Source organism: Gopherus flavomarginatus, chromosome 5, assembly GCF_025201925.1.
Source record: "Gopherus flavomarginatus isolate rGopFla2 chromosome 5, rGopFla2.mat.asm, whole genome shotgun sequence".
Taxonomy (NCBI): Eukaryota; Metazoa; Chordata; order Testudines; family Testudinidae; genus Gopherus; species Gopherus flavomarginatus.
The window spans coordinates 114,848,781-114,866,053 of NC_066621.1; the positions used below are offsets into that span (position 1 = coordinate 114,848,781).

The 17,273-nt window shown below is 37.5% G+C and overlaps 1 protein-coding gene across 8 annotated transcripts in view; it reads left to right on the top strand.

The window, feature by feature from the left end:
• MIPOL1 (mirror-image polydactyly 1) overlaps nucleotides 1-17,273 on the top strand; it is a 280,583-nt gene that overhangs the window by 63,839 nt on the left and 199,471 nt on the right. For 5 of the 8 annotated variants that reach the window (XM_050953929.1, XM_050953930.1, XM_050953926.1 and 2 more), the window contains 3 exons: nucleotides 9,658-9,886; nucleotides 13,036-13,168; nucleotides 15,568-15,673. In XM_050953929.1, coding sequence (XP_050809886.1) covers nucleotides 9,658-9,886; nucleotides 13,036-13,168; nucleotides 15,568-15,673 — 468 coding nt within the window. Of the gene's footprint in view, nucleotides 1-9,657; nucleotides 9,887-10,133; nucleotides 10,304-13,035; nucleotides 13,169-15,567; nucleotides 15,674-17,273 lie in introns of those variants that run through there. The other 3 variants (XM_050953931.1, XM_050953934.1, XM_050953932.1) reach the window with 2 other exon arrangements.

Here is a 17,273-nt window from a genome sequence, read left to right on the forward strand (position 1 = left end):
TTCTCTGGGGAGTGCATTGGAGACTAGCATCAGAGACTTCACCTACATCTTTAATAGGCCATTTGCTCTGAATGATTTTTATTGGCATTTTATTGCCAAAAGTGACCTTTCCATTCTTTTTTTTTAAATTAAAAGAAAACTTTAAAGAAAAAATCATTTAAAGAGAAGTTTGTTTTTGTTTTGTTCAGAATTCTAAGTATAATAGAACTTTAATTATCTAAATGGGATGAGGAATGTTGAATATATTGGTTAATACAGAGAATTTTCAGTGTACTTAATGACCCTGCTGCAGATAAAAGGGAATTGTGAATAATCAAGATTTAGCTAATTGAGCTGGTCATATATAAATTGTAATTATCTGGTATCATAGTAACAGCAGGAAAATGAGATGGGAAGGTTTACTTTATCCCATTTATGTTTTCAGTTGTTCTAGAAAACATAAATACTGGTGTGCATGAATAAAACTCTGCCAGTCACTGTTTGGAAATTATGTAATAACTCCGTATAGTCTGTAATGATATCCTGAAACCCTGTATTTAAACTAACCTGAATTACAATGAGAGATAAACAGAATATTTACCCATCCCTTATGAGCTGCTGCTGATATGTAAATTTATTCTTCTACTTTGCACAAATATACTTTTGAGCTACTGCTTAAACACTTCAAGGTCCTTAGCCAAACAGTTTTAATGATGCTTCCAATATTATGAAAGTGTGACATTTGATGAATGCCTTGTATAGTTGTGATATCAGGGAAAGTGTAAACAAAAAACGCACATAAAGTCATCGTGCAACACCTAGATAATTTATAATTTTACTGTTTATATCCATCTTGACATTTTTTATCTGCCAAAGGCAGGTTTCATTTGGAATCTTAATCTGAGATTTATTTGGTGGATCTGGAAGTCATAGCTAGAGTTCCCACAGGAAATGGTCCATCTACCAACAGATTAAATGGCAGTCCTGCAGTTGTTAAGGGAGCTCTGCATTTAACACACATGCATACTCATTCAGTCAGCACTGTGGAGAAAAATTAAAGTAGTAACCCAGGTTTAGGAACAATGTAGCTAAAAAGTCCCATATTTGCTGAATGACAAAGGGTTATATAGCAGCATTTCATTTTATTATTCGTGCTTGAATTTCTTGTTTGCTTTGTTGAGTCTGCTGACGAATACTAATAAATGCCTGAAACAATCCAGACGGAGAGATGCCTGGCAACAAAGCTATGCGGTGGACCTCCCTGATCTTCTCCAGTTCACAACCTGACCTTTTGAAAAATTGGCTGGGCTAAGCTGCAGAATTTGGGTGTAATGGTTATTGTTAACTCCAGCTTTAGGATTTATTAATTTGTGTGATCAAGACTTACCTATACTTCAAAGTTTCAAAAGACCAAACACAATCATCCATCCATTAGAACTAACATTGTGTTTCAGTGAATCCCACTTAGTGTCTGACTAGAGATTCTGCTATTTTGATGTGTTCAGAATCTAAAAATGCTTTTAGAGTAAGAAAGAAATCAATCCAACAAAAATTGTTTCTTCTCAAATGCTAGTTTTTTTTTAAAAAAAAAGATAATTGCAACATGAGAATGGAATGCCAAAGGAAGTATGTCCTTAATAATTGCATCATGATTAACTGCAGTGAATACCAAATAATGACAGTGTAATTTTGATACATCTTTAAAATAAATTCTCAGTCTTGTAAATATTTAAGTCTTCACATTTACTTTAGCATTTTGGATACAAAGAAAGATAGTAAAAGGCTAATAATGAGAGAGAGAGAATATAATAGCTAAAATAACCAGTGTCCTTGGAGAACTGTAAAAATTGCCATTCTACCAGAATAACTCCAACAGCTCTTAAGCTCTCTCAGTTTCTTTCTTTCTAAAGGATGTTGCCTGGCTTCCAAACAAGTACAGGTGAAATAAAGACACATTCAAAGTAACACAGATGTCCTTTAAATTGCTTACAGAGAAAGAATTCAGTGTTCTCTTTAGATTCCATCAAGATTTAAAGAAATGAACCATTAAACTTTGAATTTTGTCTATATTCTAGCAGACAAAGGACATCTGACTTTTTCAAAAGTTATTTTAAAAGTTTATCACGTGAAATAAGTGACATTTCGGAATAAAACTAATACAAGTTTTGCTTTGGAAACTATTCGCAAAAACTTTTCTTGCTTAATTTCCATTAACAAGAATTTCTGTCCATTTCATCACCATTTTGACCTCTTTGAGAATGCAAACCAAAACCAGAAAAGCCCCAGCCCTTAAACTGCAGTGCTGTACTAATGCAACTATCTGATCAAAGCAGTTTTTGTAGTTGAAAAGTTATACGTTTGAGAATTACAATTTCATTTTAATTGAGGACAATTATTTTTACACAAACCATTAAAAATTATAAAAAATTTTTAAAAGTGTCTCTTGGTTTTTTTGTGTGAGATCATATTGTGATCTGGCATGTTAATGAAAGTTATGGCCATCCTGAGGTTTGGAAGAATACCACTATAATTATTTGAATTTCTTCTTTATTCCTTGATAGGGAAACATTATTCCGCATTCACCATTTTGTTGTTCCTTTTAGGGTCCTAATGAAGCCAATGAAAAAGAAAAGAGAAACTTAGGGCGGGAGTAATCTCTATATGGCATCAGAATAGAAGGGGGCAAGGAGAAGGGCCAGTAATGAGGTAGTAGATAGCGCACTGGAGTGGAATTCAAAAGACCTGGGTTCTATGCCCATTTCTGCCGCTGGTGTGTGGGTGACAGTGGGCAAGTTTCACTTCATGTCTTTGTGCCCCAGTTACCACATCTGGAAATGGGGATGAGACTGAGCTTCTTTAATGCAATGGCTTTGATTTCTACTGATGAAAAGTGCTATCTATATAAGAGGTGGTGTTATTAATGGGTCCTGTCACAGAGTGACTAGCCCTTTCAGGGGAGTCAGGGCCTGCCTCACTTGTGATCCTCCCAGCTGAGCCTGATGGGCTAAGGATCAAATGACCCTATTCAATTATTTACCCAGCTGGGAAGGAGTCAGAGGAATGAGGAATCTACAAAGAGTGATATAGAGCTCAGTTAGTGAGGGGAGCTGGCTCCTCTGGCAGGCCCTGGAGAAGGGCAACTCCTAAGCAGATGGCTTGGAGAAGGAATGAGTAGCAACAGGAAGGAGATTAGGGTCGACTCTGAAGTGAGATGGGCTAAGAGAGATAAAGAAGAAAAATCTTGCATCTGTGTTGAAGGTTTTGCCTAAGTTGTATTTTTGGAAAATAAAACTATGCTTGAATAAAGACCCTAGGTGTGGCACTTAGTCTTCCACAGGCAGAGATGACAGGCCATCAACCTACAGCTTCTTAAACGTGTGTGTTTTTCAAAAGAAAACAAACGCCACACTAAATCTGCCGTGCATTGTGTTTGGAGGAATTCTTTAAGAGACCCTTGCCTGTCCCAGTTAATTGCCAGAGATTTTAGGGTCTTCAGCCTAATCGGGCTCTCTTCTCCATGACTTGCAACAGTTGTGAATTAGGTGACTGTCTTCAGGCCTTGTGGCCTGTTCAGTCTTTGCTGGGCTGACAATTAGGGACAGATGAGGGAATTGGGATATACTGTACCTGCGCAGCACTTTCCCTGATGTAATTCTCAAGGGCCTGACTGTCATTTGTGGAAGTCAGGCTAGGTGGAGTTACAGGAAGGGGAAGGGATTCAATTAAGTGTTACACTGAGTGTGATCTGAGCCCCCGGATGTCCCTAAACTTCTGTGACTGCAGATTCCAGCCTCCCCATGGAGCTGCTCTGAACTCTGCACAGGTGATGCTATTAGGCCTCATATGGAATCCTAGTAAAAAGCATATTAAGATCCATTCAGATAGTCCTGACACAAGGAAAATACGTAATAGGGCCTAGTTAAAAGAGAGTTTCAATAAAGGACAGTTGCAAGATAATAGCCTGATGCTCCTAGACGAATGCCAAGTTTAGACACTCAATACTATGACTATTAGGTCAATAAAATGATCAACTTAGGTCAATCTATGTTAAAATCCCCAAGCTGAGGTAACCTGAGATTTTTATTTTGAAAATGGGAGATGTTGATCCTGTAGTAATATTCTGTATTAAATGCTTCAGCCACCTGTTACAATTTTGCCAAACGGAAGTTGGAATTACTTCCATTATCTACTTGCACTGAATTTCCCAAGTCCTTCTCCATCTTCTCACTAATTTATTTGGGCTAAATCTTGAAGACTTCTGGTTTGCAGACACGTAAAGGACAACATCAGTGAGAAAGATGCATGTAAACTGGATTACCTTACTCCCCACCCTTAACTAGGATTTGCATAAGGCGGGAGTCCTTTGATTCCTAGTTTGACCCCCTTAGCTTCTTGTGGAAAAGTACAGAATTCAAGATGGGTTCCAGTATCAGGTGACATGGTCACATGCCTCTGTAGGGCCCCTGTAGCCATTCTTCACAGGCTGACCCACACATTCACAGGAAGACTAAGCTCTTTTACAGTCCATTGTCTCTCGCTGATGGGCCATCAACACTGTTGGGCTTTTTCATTGTTGTACCTGAAGTTCTTAGCAGTGGGCGTCACTCAAACTAGCATAGTTGAAATACAGATACATATTCAATATTGCTAACTTCAGATACATAAATGATACAAGCATACAAATTGGATAATCACATTCAGTAAATCATAACCTTTCCAATGATATCTCACAAGAGCCATCTTGCATAAAGTATATCTTAGTTATGTCATATTCATATCATAACTGTATTTTCATGGAATGACACGTCACAAACACTTTAATCTATTTTCAGCTGAAATGGTTAGATGTTGCTTGAAGATGATGTGGCAATTGTCTTGTCAGAACAAACATCTTCTTTCAACCCAAATGTACACCGCTGGCGGAATTTCTGAAGCAGGAACATCTGGATCGCTACAGGTCATGGGAAATGTTTAGAATTTTTTCCCCCTATTCCACAAAAGTTCAACTTGGTTTGGACTTTTTGACAAATCAGTAATAAAAGTAACAAGATCAATCACTGCCACAAAAATGAGAGGGAAGGATTGCAGTGAAGCTTTTAGGTGATGGTTCGTTGACTGATATTAGCACCTTGACATTGTATAGATTGGTGGTCTTTGGTTTAATATAAATATCTGGACTTTCAAATTTGATCAGATATGTGTATTGTGGTCAGTGGTGGTGGAATAAGTATTTGTAATACCATTATAAAGGTTTCTTTTTAAAAAAAAAATCCGGTTGGAGTAGATTTTATATTTCTTTTTAAACAAATGAACATTTGCTCAATGTTTGTAACCAAAACATTGTAGCTTTGTGCTAGTGTATGCAAACTAGAAACAGATTGGGGATATTTCTTTACTATAGGGATTATATGGTGTTATAACCCCATAGCATAAACGCAGCCTGCACTCATGGAAGGGGTTTTCCTGAGCGACTGTAGCTAGGTCACTGGAAGCATTCTTCCATCAATCTAGCTCCATCTACAGTGGGGTCTAGGTCAGCATAGCTATGTTGCTCAGAGGCTTGGATTTTTCACATTGCTGAGTGACATGTCTATGTCGGCCTACATATTAAGTGTAAGCCAGGTCTGGGTGAAACTAGACTTCTTGTTCAAACTGGGAGGGGGAAGAGGGCGTTAACAGAATAAATAATGAAGAGTTAATATAGGTTTTGTTAATGTTCTTTTTTTAATCATCTAAGCTTTCTGTTGGTACCATAAGTATGGAAATGTGGGTGATCTTTTTTTAAGTATGGGGGTTTTAATATGATTTTCAACCTGAATGTCCCTTTAACAATGACAGCATGGGCCCATGATCTTGTAATTTAGTAATCTGATATCCAAAAAGCTTAGTTCATTTTCCAGAATGTATATTACTCTTTGTCTTTCTCCATCTTCCCTCTTCCTTCCGTTGTCTATTTTCACGTACCATCCCTCTTGGCCATTTCTGTTCTCTGCAGATAACTCCTATCTTACCTACCCTATTGTCTAATCAGTTCTTTCCTTTCCCTTTACATATATGTAGGTCCCCAGATATTTCCTGACAAACTAAGTGCTGATTAGCTGAGTATAGTAAGTGGAGTGTTGGGAAATCCCAGAGGGCTATGCATTACCCATTTTAAACCAGTATATCTCCCCTTTTCCTTTATGGTCTGTGTAGCTACAGGATTCTCCAGTAGTCTGCTTCCCCGCCCCAATGTCTCTGACATTTCAGTGATGATAGAAATAGTAATGACTGCTGTAACTTAGACTGTGGCAGTTTTCAAAAACTGCTAGGTGTTTTCCGTGCACGGAAGAAGTCATGGTCCTTTCCTCAAAGAGTGTACAGTTTAAAAAGTCAAAGACAGAGGAGGACTAGGGGGAAGGGTGCATTTACATGATAGGCGTATATTTTATTGGTTACATGTTTACTACTTGTTTCACTTTCCATCACTCCCAAGTTAAACATGCTAAATTTCCCTCCATCTTATTCTCAACACAAACCAATTCTCCTTTAACTTTCTCCACCCCACACACCTGTCAGCTTCAATTCTGTCTATCTATCTTTATATCCCTTCTTAACATTTGCCTCCCCTTCGCTCAAAATGAATGAGCAATTCATTCAAGATAAATTAATGATCAGCTGTTTAGTTTCACCTTTGCAGTGAAATATATAGAAAAAAGGTTGGTTGGCCCTTGCAAGAAGAGTCAAAATCCATGTAGTGGTACCACTTCAATGAAAATATATTCCAGAATGTCTGAACAGTTGCTGTGAGTCCCATCCGTGGCACTTTTCAGGCAACCTTTTTATCCATATACATTTAGTGTCTATTGTGTCTGTGCACTAGTGCTGATTAATGCATACTTTAGGGTTCACAGGAGGCATGAAGCAACACACCCAAGGTGGGCAATGATCCATATTGTTGCATAATTTAGCAATAAGCCAAGTTATCATCTTGCATCATCCCCAGGGTTTACATTATTAGTTAGGGAGTTGAGGGTGGTTCTGTAGCTAGGACAAATGGTCATGTTTATTTGGGGAATAAAAAATATCTGAAATTGATAAAAGTCACTATACACAGTAAACCTGACTGCATTTGCAAAGTTTTCCTCAAAGCACTCTGGTCCAGACATGCACAAATGAGGACAATGACACAGATATAGTGCCTTGGAAAGAAAGGATGCAGCTTTATTGAACAAGCAACAACTTCAACCTTAATGCCCCTGGGCAGATAGTCCTTCCAGTTCTGAGAGGGAGAGGCTGCCACCTTTCCTCTCTGTCTTATAAAACCAGCAAGGAAGGACCAGGTCAAAATTGCATCCCCCAGGCCAGATCAATTACAGGCCCTAAGACCAGCTAATTGAAACATCCTGCTGAAAAATGCCTTGCAAAATTGCTTGCTTTTGTAAAGCTCTTCGCTGCCAGCATTGTGTGCTGAGATTGGCCCCTGTCCCATGCAAATTTGAAACCATCGCAATGATGACTGGCTTTGCTGGTGACTCAAAGGAGACGTAGATTTCTAATCCTAACCACTCCTGGATTGGGAATCAGAGCGCACCACCCTACTAGTGCCCTAAACAGTACAGTTCAGCTCACCCTCCTGCAAGAACTCAGTACATACGTTGCTGAGGTTTAAAAGCTGCAGATTTGAAATATAGGAAAAGGAAAATCCCTGTTACCAATCTCCTTATGCTGTGGAGCATGAGGACTGAGATTGCTTGACATTTTGATCTGTCCCAGTGTAACTACAAAGGCTGATAGCTTGTTATATATTTGGATGATAAACTCTTTAGGGCAGGAACCATATTTTTGTCCTGTGTTTATACAGTTCCTAGTCCTAGCGGGCCCTGGTCCATGACTGAGGCTTCAAGGCCCAAAAGTAATACAAATAATAAATAGTAGGTGTGTGGTGGTTGGAGAGTTCCTTGCAGTTACTAACCCATCCCTGCCTGAGGTACTTCAAATAAATACTAGTTAATGGAGACTATTGCTATGATACAGAAAGGAAAAAAATTGCCAAGATTAAACCAAACTATTGAGAGCAAGTACGAATTTCAGTATGCAGCACCCATCCTACAATGTGCAGGAGGGTGGTTTGTATTACTTTTGTATGCAACACAAAGGGTATCTAAAGTGGGAGAAGTGGAGGAGAATGCATTTGCAGACAAGATTCTTCAATGTGTACTTTGGTAGATAGGGAAGCAATTAAAGGTAGTTCGAGGAGAACTCCCTTTAGTGGTTACACAACCAAAAGGGGTACCTCCCCACCCAGCAACAAGGGTTTAAAGGCAATAAAAACTCCCATTACCTTAGTTCTCTAGCTAATAGTGACTGAATATACCCAGAATATCCCACACCCTAGTGCAGCAGAGATCTGTACTCAGTGTCTCTGCTCTGCCTTGTTCATTACATCGAGGTCTTCCTTTGCTGTGTACTGTATCAGGGAGCAAGAGGCTGAACCACCTTCCCCCAGTAGCTAATAAATCCAGCAGCAGTTTCAATGAATGGCCAGTCAGAAACCAGGTGTGCATGGGACAATGAGCAGTAGTGCACACCTGATTCGGGAGTCCTGCCTGCCCTGCATAAGTTCCATAATAGCACTGTGATAGCCTGACCTGAGGGAGCAAGCTTCAGTCCCAGTGCTGAGGCAGAGTTTGCAGCAAGTGATTGCGTGTCATTGCTGTTCCTCCCTCAGCAAAGAGAGATTCCCACAATATCGACAGATTTTAGGGAATTACTTCATTTGAGTATTCTTGAATTAGAGTCTCTGCTTCTCTATTTTCTATGCAGTACAGTACCTTGGGTTTGCTTAATGGGTATTTTAAGGCTATTCATAGAACAGTAACAAGGCATAAACAGTTTTTTCTTCTATCTATTTTGAGGGAAAATAATGAGTCTGATCCAAGTATGTGTAGAATAAAAGCTATCATAATAAACAACGACACAAAACAAAAACAAAGTCCTCCAGAAGTTTTAGAAATGAAACTCTTAATAGGCTCTGTTTCATCTACACAAAACAGATCGCTAAGAGTATACCTGCTTCTGAAGATTTGCAAATATTGTTAAACTCTCTGGGTGAATAATGCACCGACATGCACTGGCTGCATATTTCAGAAGACTTCCACAAATTGTGGTGGCAAAATGATCATAGCACATGCTGAAGTATCATATTGCTGTGAAAGCTGGAGAGCTGAGTAGAGCCAGGTGCTTTGAAAGCTAAGGAGAAAATTAACGTAAGCTCTGAAGTCAAGAGGCCGTAGTGTAAACGAGAATCAGGTTCATAATGTGCTATAATACAGGCTTACCCTGGCTATAACAGGTCATCTGTAAGGTCCAATGATCTATCCTGTTAATAAGTAATTGGGGGGGGAGAGAAATCAGGAAATGGGGAGAAATTTTTGACTTGCATGTGAAATATCCAGTAAAAATCAGTAACTCCTGTATATGGACTGATCTCCTGAGTCAGTGCTTTGGATAACACTCCTCTCCTTTCATCAATAGGATAAGGGAGCAATGGGCTTAAATTGGTATGTTTCCTCCTTCTGTTTCAAAGAAAAGTGTGGGTGGGTTTTAAAACTTCATAAATTATTTTAAGTGTATGCTTTCCTTCAATTTAAAAAGTAGTTCAAGGAGAACTTTTTGTTAATTTTGATCTTCAAATAGAAATCTGTAATCTGGAACAGCAAAGAGAAGACTTTTGTCCGAAATTTCAGCTTTGTCCAAGTTCTTCAAGAAGCCTACAACCACAACATGAATTGGTCATCCAAGGCAATGCTGAAGCAATGAACCTGTCAGATTTGCCAACAGCTACCTCACTCAGCATTCAGAGTGCTAGCACCCAGAATGTGTGTCTAGATAGTGTTATTGCCCCTTGTACTGCTGAAGAATCAAGGTAAATACAAGCTTCTTTTATATATTTTTTCTGGATTGAGAATATTTCAATATGGGTAAAAATTTCAAAGGAGATGAAGGGAGTTAGCTGCCCAGCTTGCATTAAAATTCAATGGTATTTGGGTGCCTAACTCCCTTAGGCTTTGGAAATTCCAAAAATATGGAGCATTTCTGTGTAATTTGAATGAATATAAGGCTGCTTGTGTGTCGGATTCATAAAAATGGTCACCATGCTCTCCCATCCCTAGGCGAAGTCTCCTTCTGGAATCCAGTGTGTCTCCCACTCCTTTCAGCTATTTCTCCTCAAGCACTAATCCAAAGCTATTGTGGTGCTGATAAATATTTACATAGGGCTATAATAAACCTGTACAAAACACTACTGAAATGTAAACAAGGCATGGCCACTGCCTCCAAAAAGGTAAAATCTGCATCAGACAAACATTGAAAATGAAGCTAACTGTAGAAAACAAGGGGTAGCAAAATGGGAGGCAATGGTTAAAACAAAATCTCTTTATGTCACAAATGAAGTTCTGACACTAATTAGAAATGGGTATCGGGCTGGGCAACAGGAGAGAGAGCACAGCAGTGTAGGCCACTTATGAAACCCAAGGCAAAAGAAATGGGTCTTGAAAACGGGGCTTGAAGGAGGAGAGTGAGGCCATTGGATGCACTGGAAGAGGGGCTTTCATTCACGAGCGAATTGAGTTGATGGAAATGAAGACAAGTGTAGGAAGAGGAGAAACCAAGGGAGCAATGAGGGGTGAGGAGTGGGCAGACCATCTGGCATGAATTGGGGGAACAAAGGCAGATGGGAGGTGAGATGTAGGCAAAGCCTTAAGAGTGAGTATTAGGAGTTATAACACTTTGAGGAAAGCACCTACAGAAGGAATCTAGGGGACTGTGGGAGAGAGAGGAATGTTCCATGGAGTGTGAGAGAGATTATAATGTAGCTACAAAATCATGGATAGATTGAAGAGGAGAGGATCAGGGAGGCTGAGGGTGAGGTGGTTATTTTCTAGTTCAGGTCAGAGAGAGGCATGTTATGTGAGCCAGGGTGTTAGCAATAGGGCCTGAAAAGAAAGGATTGTTTTAGAAGTGGTGAATGCTGGGAGGAGAGAGAAGTGAAAGGGTCAAATGCATCTCTTAGATGTGAAATGAGCGAGTAAATTGTCAGTAGCAAAGGTGAAAAGAGGGGCAAGTTGATACATGTGTACATCTTTCTGCCTTCCACGTAGATTCCCTCTTAGGTTTTTTCTGTGCTAATAACGCTTCTTGTGTTCACCTTCATAATACCAACTTCTTACATTGATGAGTCCAGTTGAACTGAAATCTGGTCCTACCACTTGCACAGCTTGCCTCTTGCTTCAGTGCAATCTACCCTTGTTTGACATAATTGTGCTAACATGCTACTCAATATGGATGTCTCTGATAGAAAGTGGTGAACGGGCCCAAGAATCAACTGCAGGAGCCCTAGAATTCCATGCATGGTTCTCTCAACACATTCCAGGGGACAGCTGATCTCTCCATGGCTCTATGGATCCAAGATTTGTTTCTTTGTGTGCTGGAGACAGGATCCATAGTTTCATCCTTGATCTATTCATGTTTATGCACAATAAAAATTTCTGGGGTCTATATATATATATATTAATCATTGGTTATCTTAATGCAGATATTCTGTAAGGCCTTTAGTAGACTTATCCGTATTATTTTCAGTTCTTTATCTTGACCTGTTTTGAGTCCTGTGATAATCTGTATTGCATTTTCATTATGATTAGAATGTAAAATACACCTTCATGTAATCATGTGTGTATGTACTTATGAGAAACTCTGATTTATTTACTAGGGGTTAAATTTTCAAATGCACCCTCATGATTTTGTAGCCTGAATCCTATTTTCAAAAGTGACTTAGGCAATCAGGAGCCATTGACTTAGGAAGTCTTATTGAAAGTCAATGGGACTGTAGTGTCTAAGTAAATTTTTGAAAATGGGATTTTGGCTCCAAAGACACTTAGGCACATTTGAAAATATTTTGCTAGGTCTTCAGCTGTCTGGGAAAGATCACCCTTGGTTTTCTCCTCTTTATTTTTGGGACATGTATTTGAAGATAGCAAACACAAGAAAAGTTGCAGAGTTGGTATGTCAAAGGTAATGGGTTATATTGTATAAAACTTAAGTTTTCTGTGCCTGTTACTTATAATCCAAGAATTTCTCCCTTAATCCATGAACATGTCTACATTGTTTCTGCATTAGAGCTACTAACATCTGAGTTATATGTAAATAACAGGTGACAGAGTAAAAGGAATTTTTAAAATCTTACTTCGAGTTGGGTCCTAGAAAGGTAAACTACAAGACAATATTTTGTAGACATTAGTATACTGTTAATGAAGCCTGAATTTTGATCTGATTGGTATAGCAAGAATGCCCAATTCAGTTTTTAACCAGGAAAGGATTTCACTCCTTGTTATCAGCTCCCTATGGTAGCTGGTATCAGACCTTAGTAGCAAAATAGCTACTATAAAGTTTCAGCAGTAAATTTCACTACATTGTATTCCAAAAATTAACCTTTTCAACTCTACCTTATCTCTCTTCTTTCCACCACTAAATAAATGCTCTTGGAATTGGGTGGTATAAAGTGGGGACATTCTGTGGTCTGATATAATATTTAGAATAATATAAAATCATTTTCTAGAATTCCATAAAGATGTTTTCCTTTGTCTCATATCTTTTGAATAATTACATTTCTTTTCGTTGAGTGGCCCATTCTCTTGAAATATATATTTTAGCCTGAGCGTAAATTTGATCCCCCAATATTTTCCTTACTTTATCACTCCAGATTAAGCTTATCTTTTTTGATATTTACTTCCTTTAATCATTTCCAATTTATAGACTTCATAGCTCATTTAGCTTAGTTTATTTTATATACTAGCATTTTAATACATTTATTATTTCAAATGCTGCTGCTCTTGTAGGTTTGAAAGATGAGAAGTAGGCATTGTCCAGCTCTATGGCTAATTTATAAATCCTAAATCTGTGACAGTTAACTATCAGATTTTGTGAACTTCAGGTGCAAGTAGTGGATGTCTTGTTGAATGAGAGAAATTCTGTTCCATTGATTGATGAATTATTTAATCTTTTTTTTTTAAATCATAGTATTACAGAAAAACACGGTAGAATGCTCTCTGACTTTATAGCTTCTTGGAAGAAGACTGGAGACCTAGATAAAGAGACGAATATCACATTCCTTTTGAAAGAATTGGATGCTGTAAGGGCAAAGAATAAAAAGGTATAATAAAGATATTCAGATTACAGTACTTGCTGTTTTATTGTTGCCCATTAAACCTTCATTTTAACCTTTGCTAATATAGTTTTACTAATTATTTTATTTTATTGCATTAATAATCAATAGATCTCTTGTCATTTCTACTCTTAGTATTTACATAATGAATGTTTCCAAGGAAGTGAATAATCTTTTATTCTTTGAGCTTTTTAATCAGTGACATCAACTCATATATCATAGATATAAGTTCAAAATAAGCATATCACTATAGGGCTGTTCATTAACATTTTTCTGGGTTTCAGTCAGACTTGTGGAGACTGGGGAATTTAGAAACATAAGTGCTAATCTGAAACCTATTGAAATTAATGGGAAGACTCCCATGGTCTTCTATGAGCTTTGGATCAGGACCTACACTGGGCTAGTTTCATGTCAGTCATTCACATTAATGACTGGGAAATCCAGCACAGATCACAGAATTTTGCTTACGAGTGATTAAGTAAGCACAGTACAAAAGCAAGAATAATGTGTCACAAAATGTGCTTTGTCCATTTATTTTTACAATACCTATTTAGCTTTAATAATTTGATATTTCATTGCAAACTAGTAGTAAAGGTATCATACAATATTTTGCAGAAGTAATGATATTTAGTAACATGAAATCTCACAACAGTGCACTCCTATTAAAACTTTTCTGAGAAGAGGGGAGAGGCCAATATTTTAAAAGCAGAATGCAAATAATTAGACATAGCAAATTGTTTCAGGCCCCAATCCTACTCATTTTGGTTGTCTTTTTGAAAACAAGTACAGAAATGTTTGCAGATTTGAAGCCTTAGTAAGTTCCACTGTATCTATTTTCCCTTTTTATTAGCATTTCCCTGTTGTCATTTAATTAATTAATTTCTGCATTTCAGCTGATTGACTGAACTTGATTTATTTAGCAGCAGTGCCGCTTCAGGTCTGTTACTGTACTTGGCCTCTAACAGCAACTCTTTTTGTTTAATGCTGACCACATTTTTCCATCCCAAGCTTTAATTATCTACTCTCTCACATTCCCGCTCCTGTTTGTTTAATTCTACCTTTAATTAGACTAATATCAAAATAACAATTGCAATCTCTACATATATTTTTCCAAATTTGTCTCATTTTAGATAGAAAACATTTGAGATCTTCCCCCTATCCCCACATGTACTAAATTTTGAGGGAAACCCTAGAGATTGTATAAATTCTTAAGCATTGATCATTTTAATATAACTTCTGCATCCCTCTTTTTATGTACTGTAATTTCCACTGGATTTTTCTCTCTGGAATTTGGAGGAGTTTGAGACTCTGAAAGTTCTTAGTTCCAAAGTTATTCTATCTACCAAATGAGCCCCAATCCATGTTTTATTAGTGTTACTTTAAGTCCCTCAGCCTCCATCACCACCTTGTCTTGGGTTTTGTTCTGTTTTTTTTCGTGTGTTCTAGACTAGACTTCAGCCTTCTAATATAATGTCGATGGTGGAGAGTTTGAATGATGGTGCTTCCATGTTTTTATGAAAAGTTTGAAACCTACTTTCCAGAATGGCTTTCATTTAATCTGTTCTATTAAACAATGTATCCACATGACTTTTCCCTCATTCTCAGACAGCTCAAGCATTTCATGATGCTGTTATCAACTATTTGGCATAAACAATGGCTAGAAGCTTATAAATAAGAGCAATAATTTGTAAACTGGAGCTCTTGTTGTATGTATATAGTCCATCTGATAGGCAGGCCGTAATGTCATTTGGTTGTTTTAATGTAAGATTTGGAGTAATTTCTGTCATTGGTTACATGCTGCAGAGGTTTCTGTTGTCAGTGGGAGTCACATGTGCAAAACCAAATGGCAGAGTCTGATGTTTCTACGGGTAGAATTTTTTTACAGTTAAGTGACAGCCACACTTAACTGTTTCCAGGTAGATTCAATTAATTCCCAAATATAAGAAGGCCTCAGTATGGGGAGAAAGAGTCAAAATTCTGGCTTGAAAAGAATACAGAAAAAAATGCATTGCACCTACAAACTTACCAAAAACTTTCCATTTATCTGAACTGAAGTATCACCATTGCTATGAAAGGGCTGTGAGCTGAAAGAATATTCCAGGGAATAAGATGCATCATTCATCCCACGCTGCTTCTGAATTTCTGTTACAGCTAGTAGTTTCTGAGATGAAGTATCCCAAATAAAAACCGTGCCATACAGAGTAGATGAAAACAAGGGGGTTGAAAACAGACGGTATTTTCTGTTTTAGTGTTGTGTTGCTTAATATTTGTTTTCTTTGGGAGGAGAGGAATCATTCTATAAGAGGGAAATTTATATTTTGCTGAAGATTAATGGACAAGGGTATATTTGTCAGATAAGAATCGTATTGTCCATTTTTTCAATTCAGCTTCAGGATAAGCTGTCTGAAAAAGACAAGGAGCTGAAGACAATAAAGCTGGACTTAGAACTGCAAGAGAGAGCTACAGAAGCTAGGATTGCGGAAAAGACTGCAGGTACAGTAGAAAAGCATTTAACAGATGGCCCTATGGATCATACAGTACCCGCGGTTGCTATATGACGTGGCCTAGTGACTGTTAGCTATGTTTGCTAAAGGAGGGAAGGTTTGATTTTTTTTTTTAATGTGTGGCTGTTTAGAGTTGCTTAGAAAATAGGTGGCTTTAACATCCTGGTACTGGTATTAGTGAGAGCTTTACCTGTATTCATACTGATTTGGGCATTAAATGCATTGTTAACACCATGTCAATCCAATCACAAAAAGGTTGTTTGTTTTGTTGGAAGGTCCTGAACAAACAAGAAGAAATAATGATTACCAGTGCCTCTACCTTTCAACCAGCAGTTCAAATATCACTTATTGTTTTAGCTTGTTCAGAGCAATACTACCCCACCTGCCCTCCCCCCCCCCTTTGTATGGAGATAGTCACAGATTCACCTCAACTGGAGACCTGCACTTTACTTGAAAAATCTGTTCTTCTGGAAGTTAATGAATTTTCATCTCATGCCATTGATGATGGTATGTCCCCAGAGGATGAGATTTATAAAATATTTCCAAAGTGAAAGGATTTTAAAGTTTACAGTTGAAAGTGACTACTTTAAAAGAAATTTTAAGAACAGTACAGATGTGCATATATTTAACCATTGTTCTCTGGGTAGGTATATATAAAAAAAGTTATTTTAGGTTGCAAAAAGTTATATTTTAAGTAGAATATTTTTACATTTGACAAGTGATTTTTTATGTAGGCTGCTGTGTGTTATATAGAGCCAGTACACTGTGAGGCTATAATATTATACAGAGACGATGTTTCGTACCTTAAAGAAAGATGACAATGTTCTTTTGAGATCTTTCTCCATATGATTTAAACAGTTAATTGCACCAGAATTTTGTAAAATGCTTCACACAATTTATTCTTGGCCATATTTTATTAGGTTTAAGTTAGGTGCAAGGTGTAAAATATGTGTCTAACAACCTGTCCCCAAGATATTGGTACTGAAAGGGAGATTACTCATCGCCAGAAAAATAGTGGAAAAGAATATAAGTAACTCTCCAGCTGAAAAATCAGATGGTTGACTATCTGTTTAATGTCAAGCTCCTAAGAATACAATATTCTTTGTGTGTGTATCACAGATGGAAGAGGAGGTTTATGGGGGTGAGGAGCTAGATAGTGTGAAACAAAATAAGAGAATTCTGGATATTATTAAACTCTGCTAGTTTCTTTTTTTGAATGAACCGTCTTGTGTATATTCAGAAGAAACATAAATCTTCTGTATATGTCATGATAACATCTTTTGTTTGCATTAAATTCCAAGTTATCTGTTTGTTTTCTGGATGTTTGCATAGGGTCTTACCTATGTGTATATAATACAGAAATATTCTATTTAAAGTAAACCTTCATTGCTCATTAAAGCTTATAGGAAAAAAGCCCCTGTAGAGATAAAAAACATAGTCAAAATCCTAATCAGTTTCCTGTAAGGACAGGAAGAAACAACTGTTGGCAAACTGTTCCCACCTTAAGTTTTTAATTTTCTGTTTACTTTAGTAAATGTATTAATGATATCCTCTCCATAAGGATATAACATGATATGATAACTAGATGT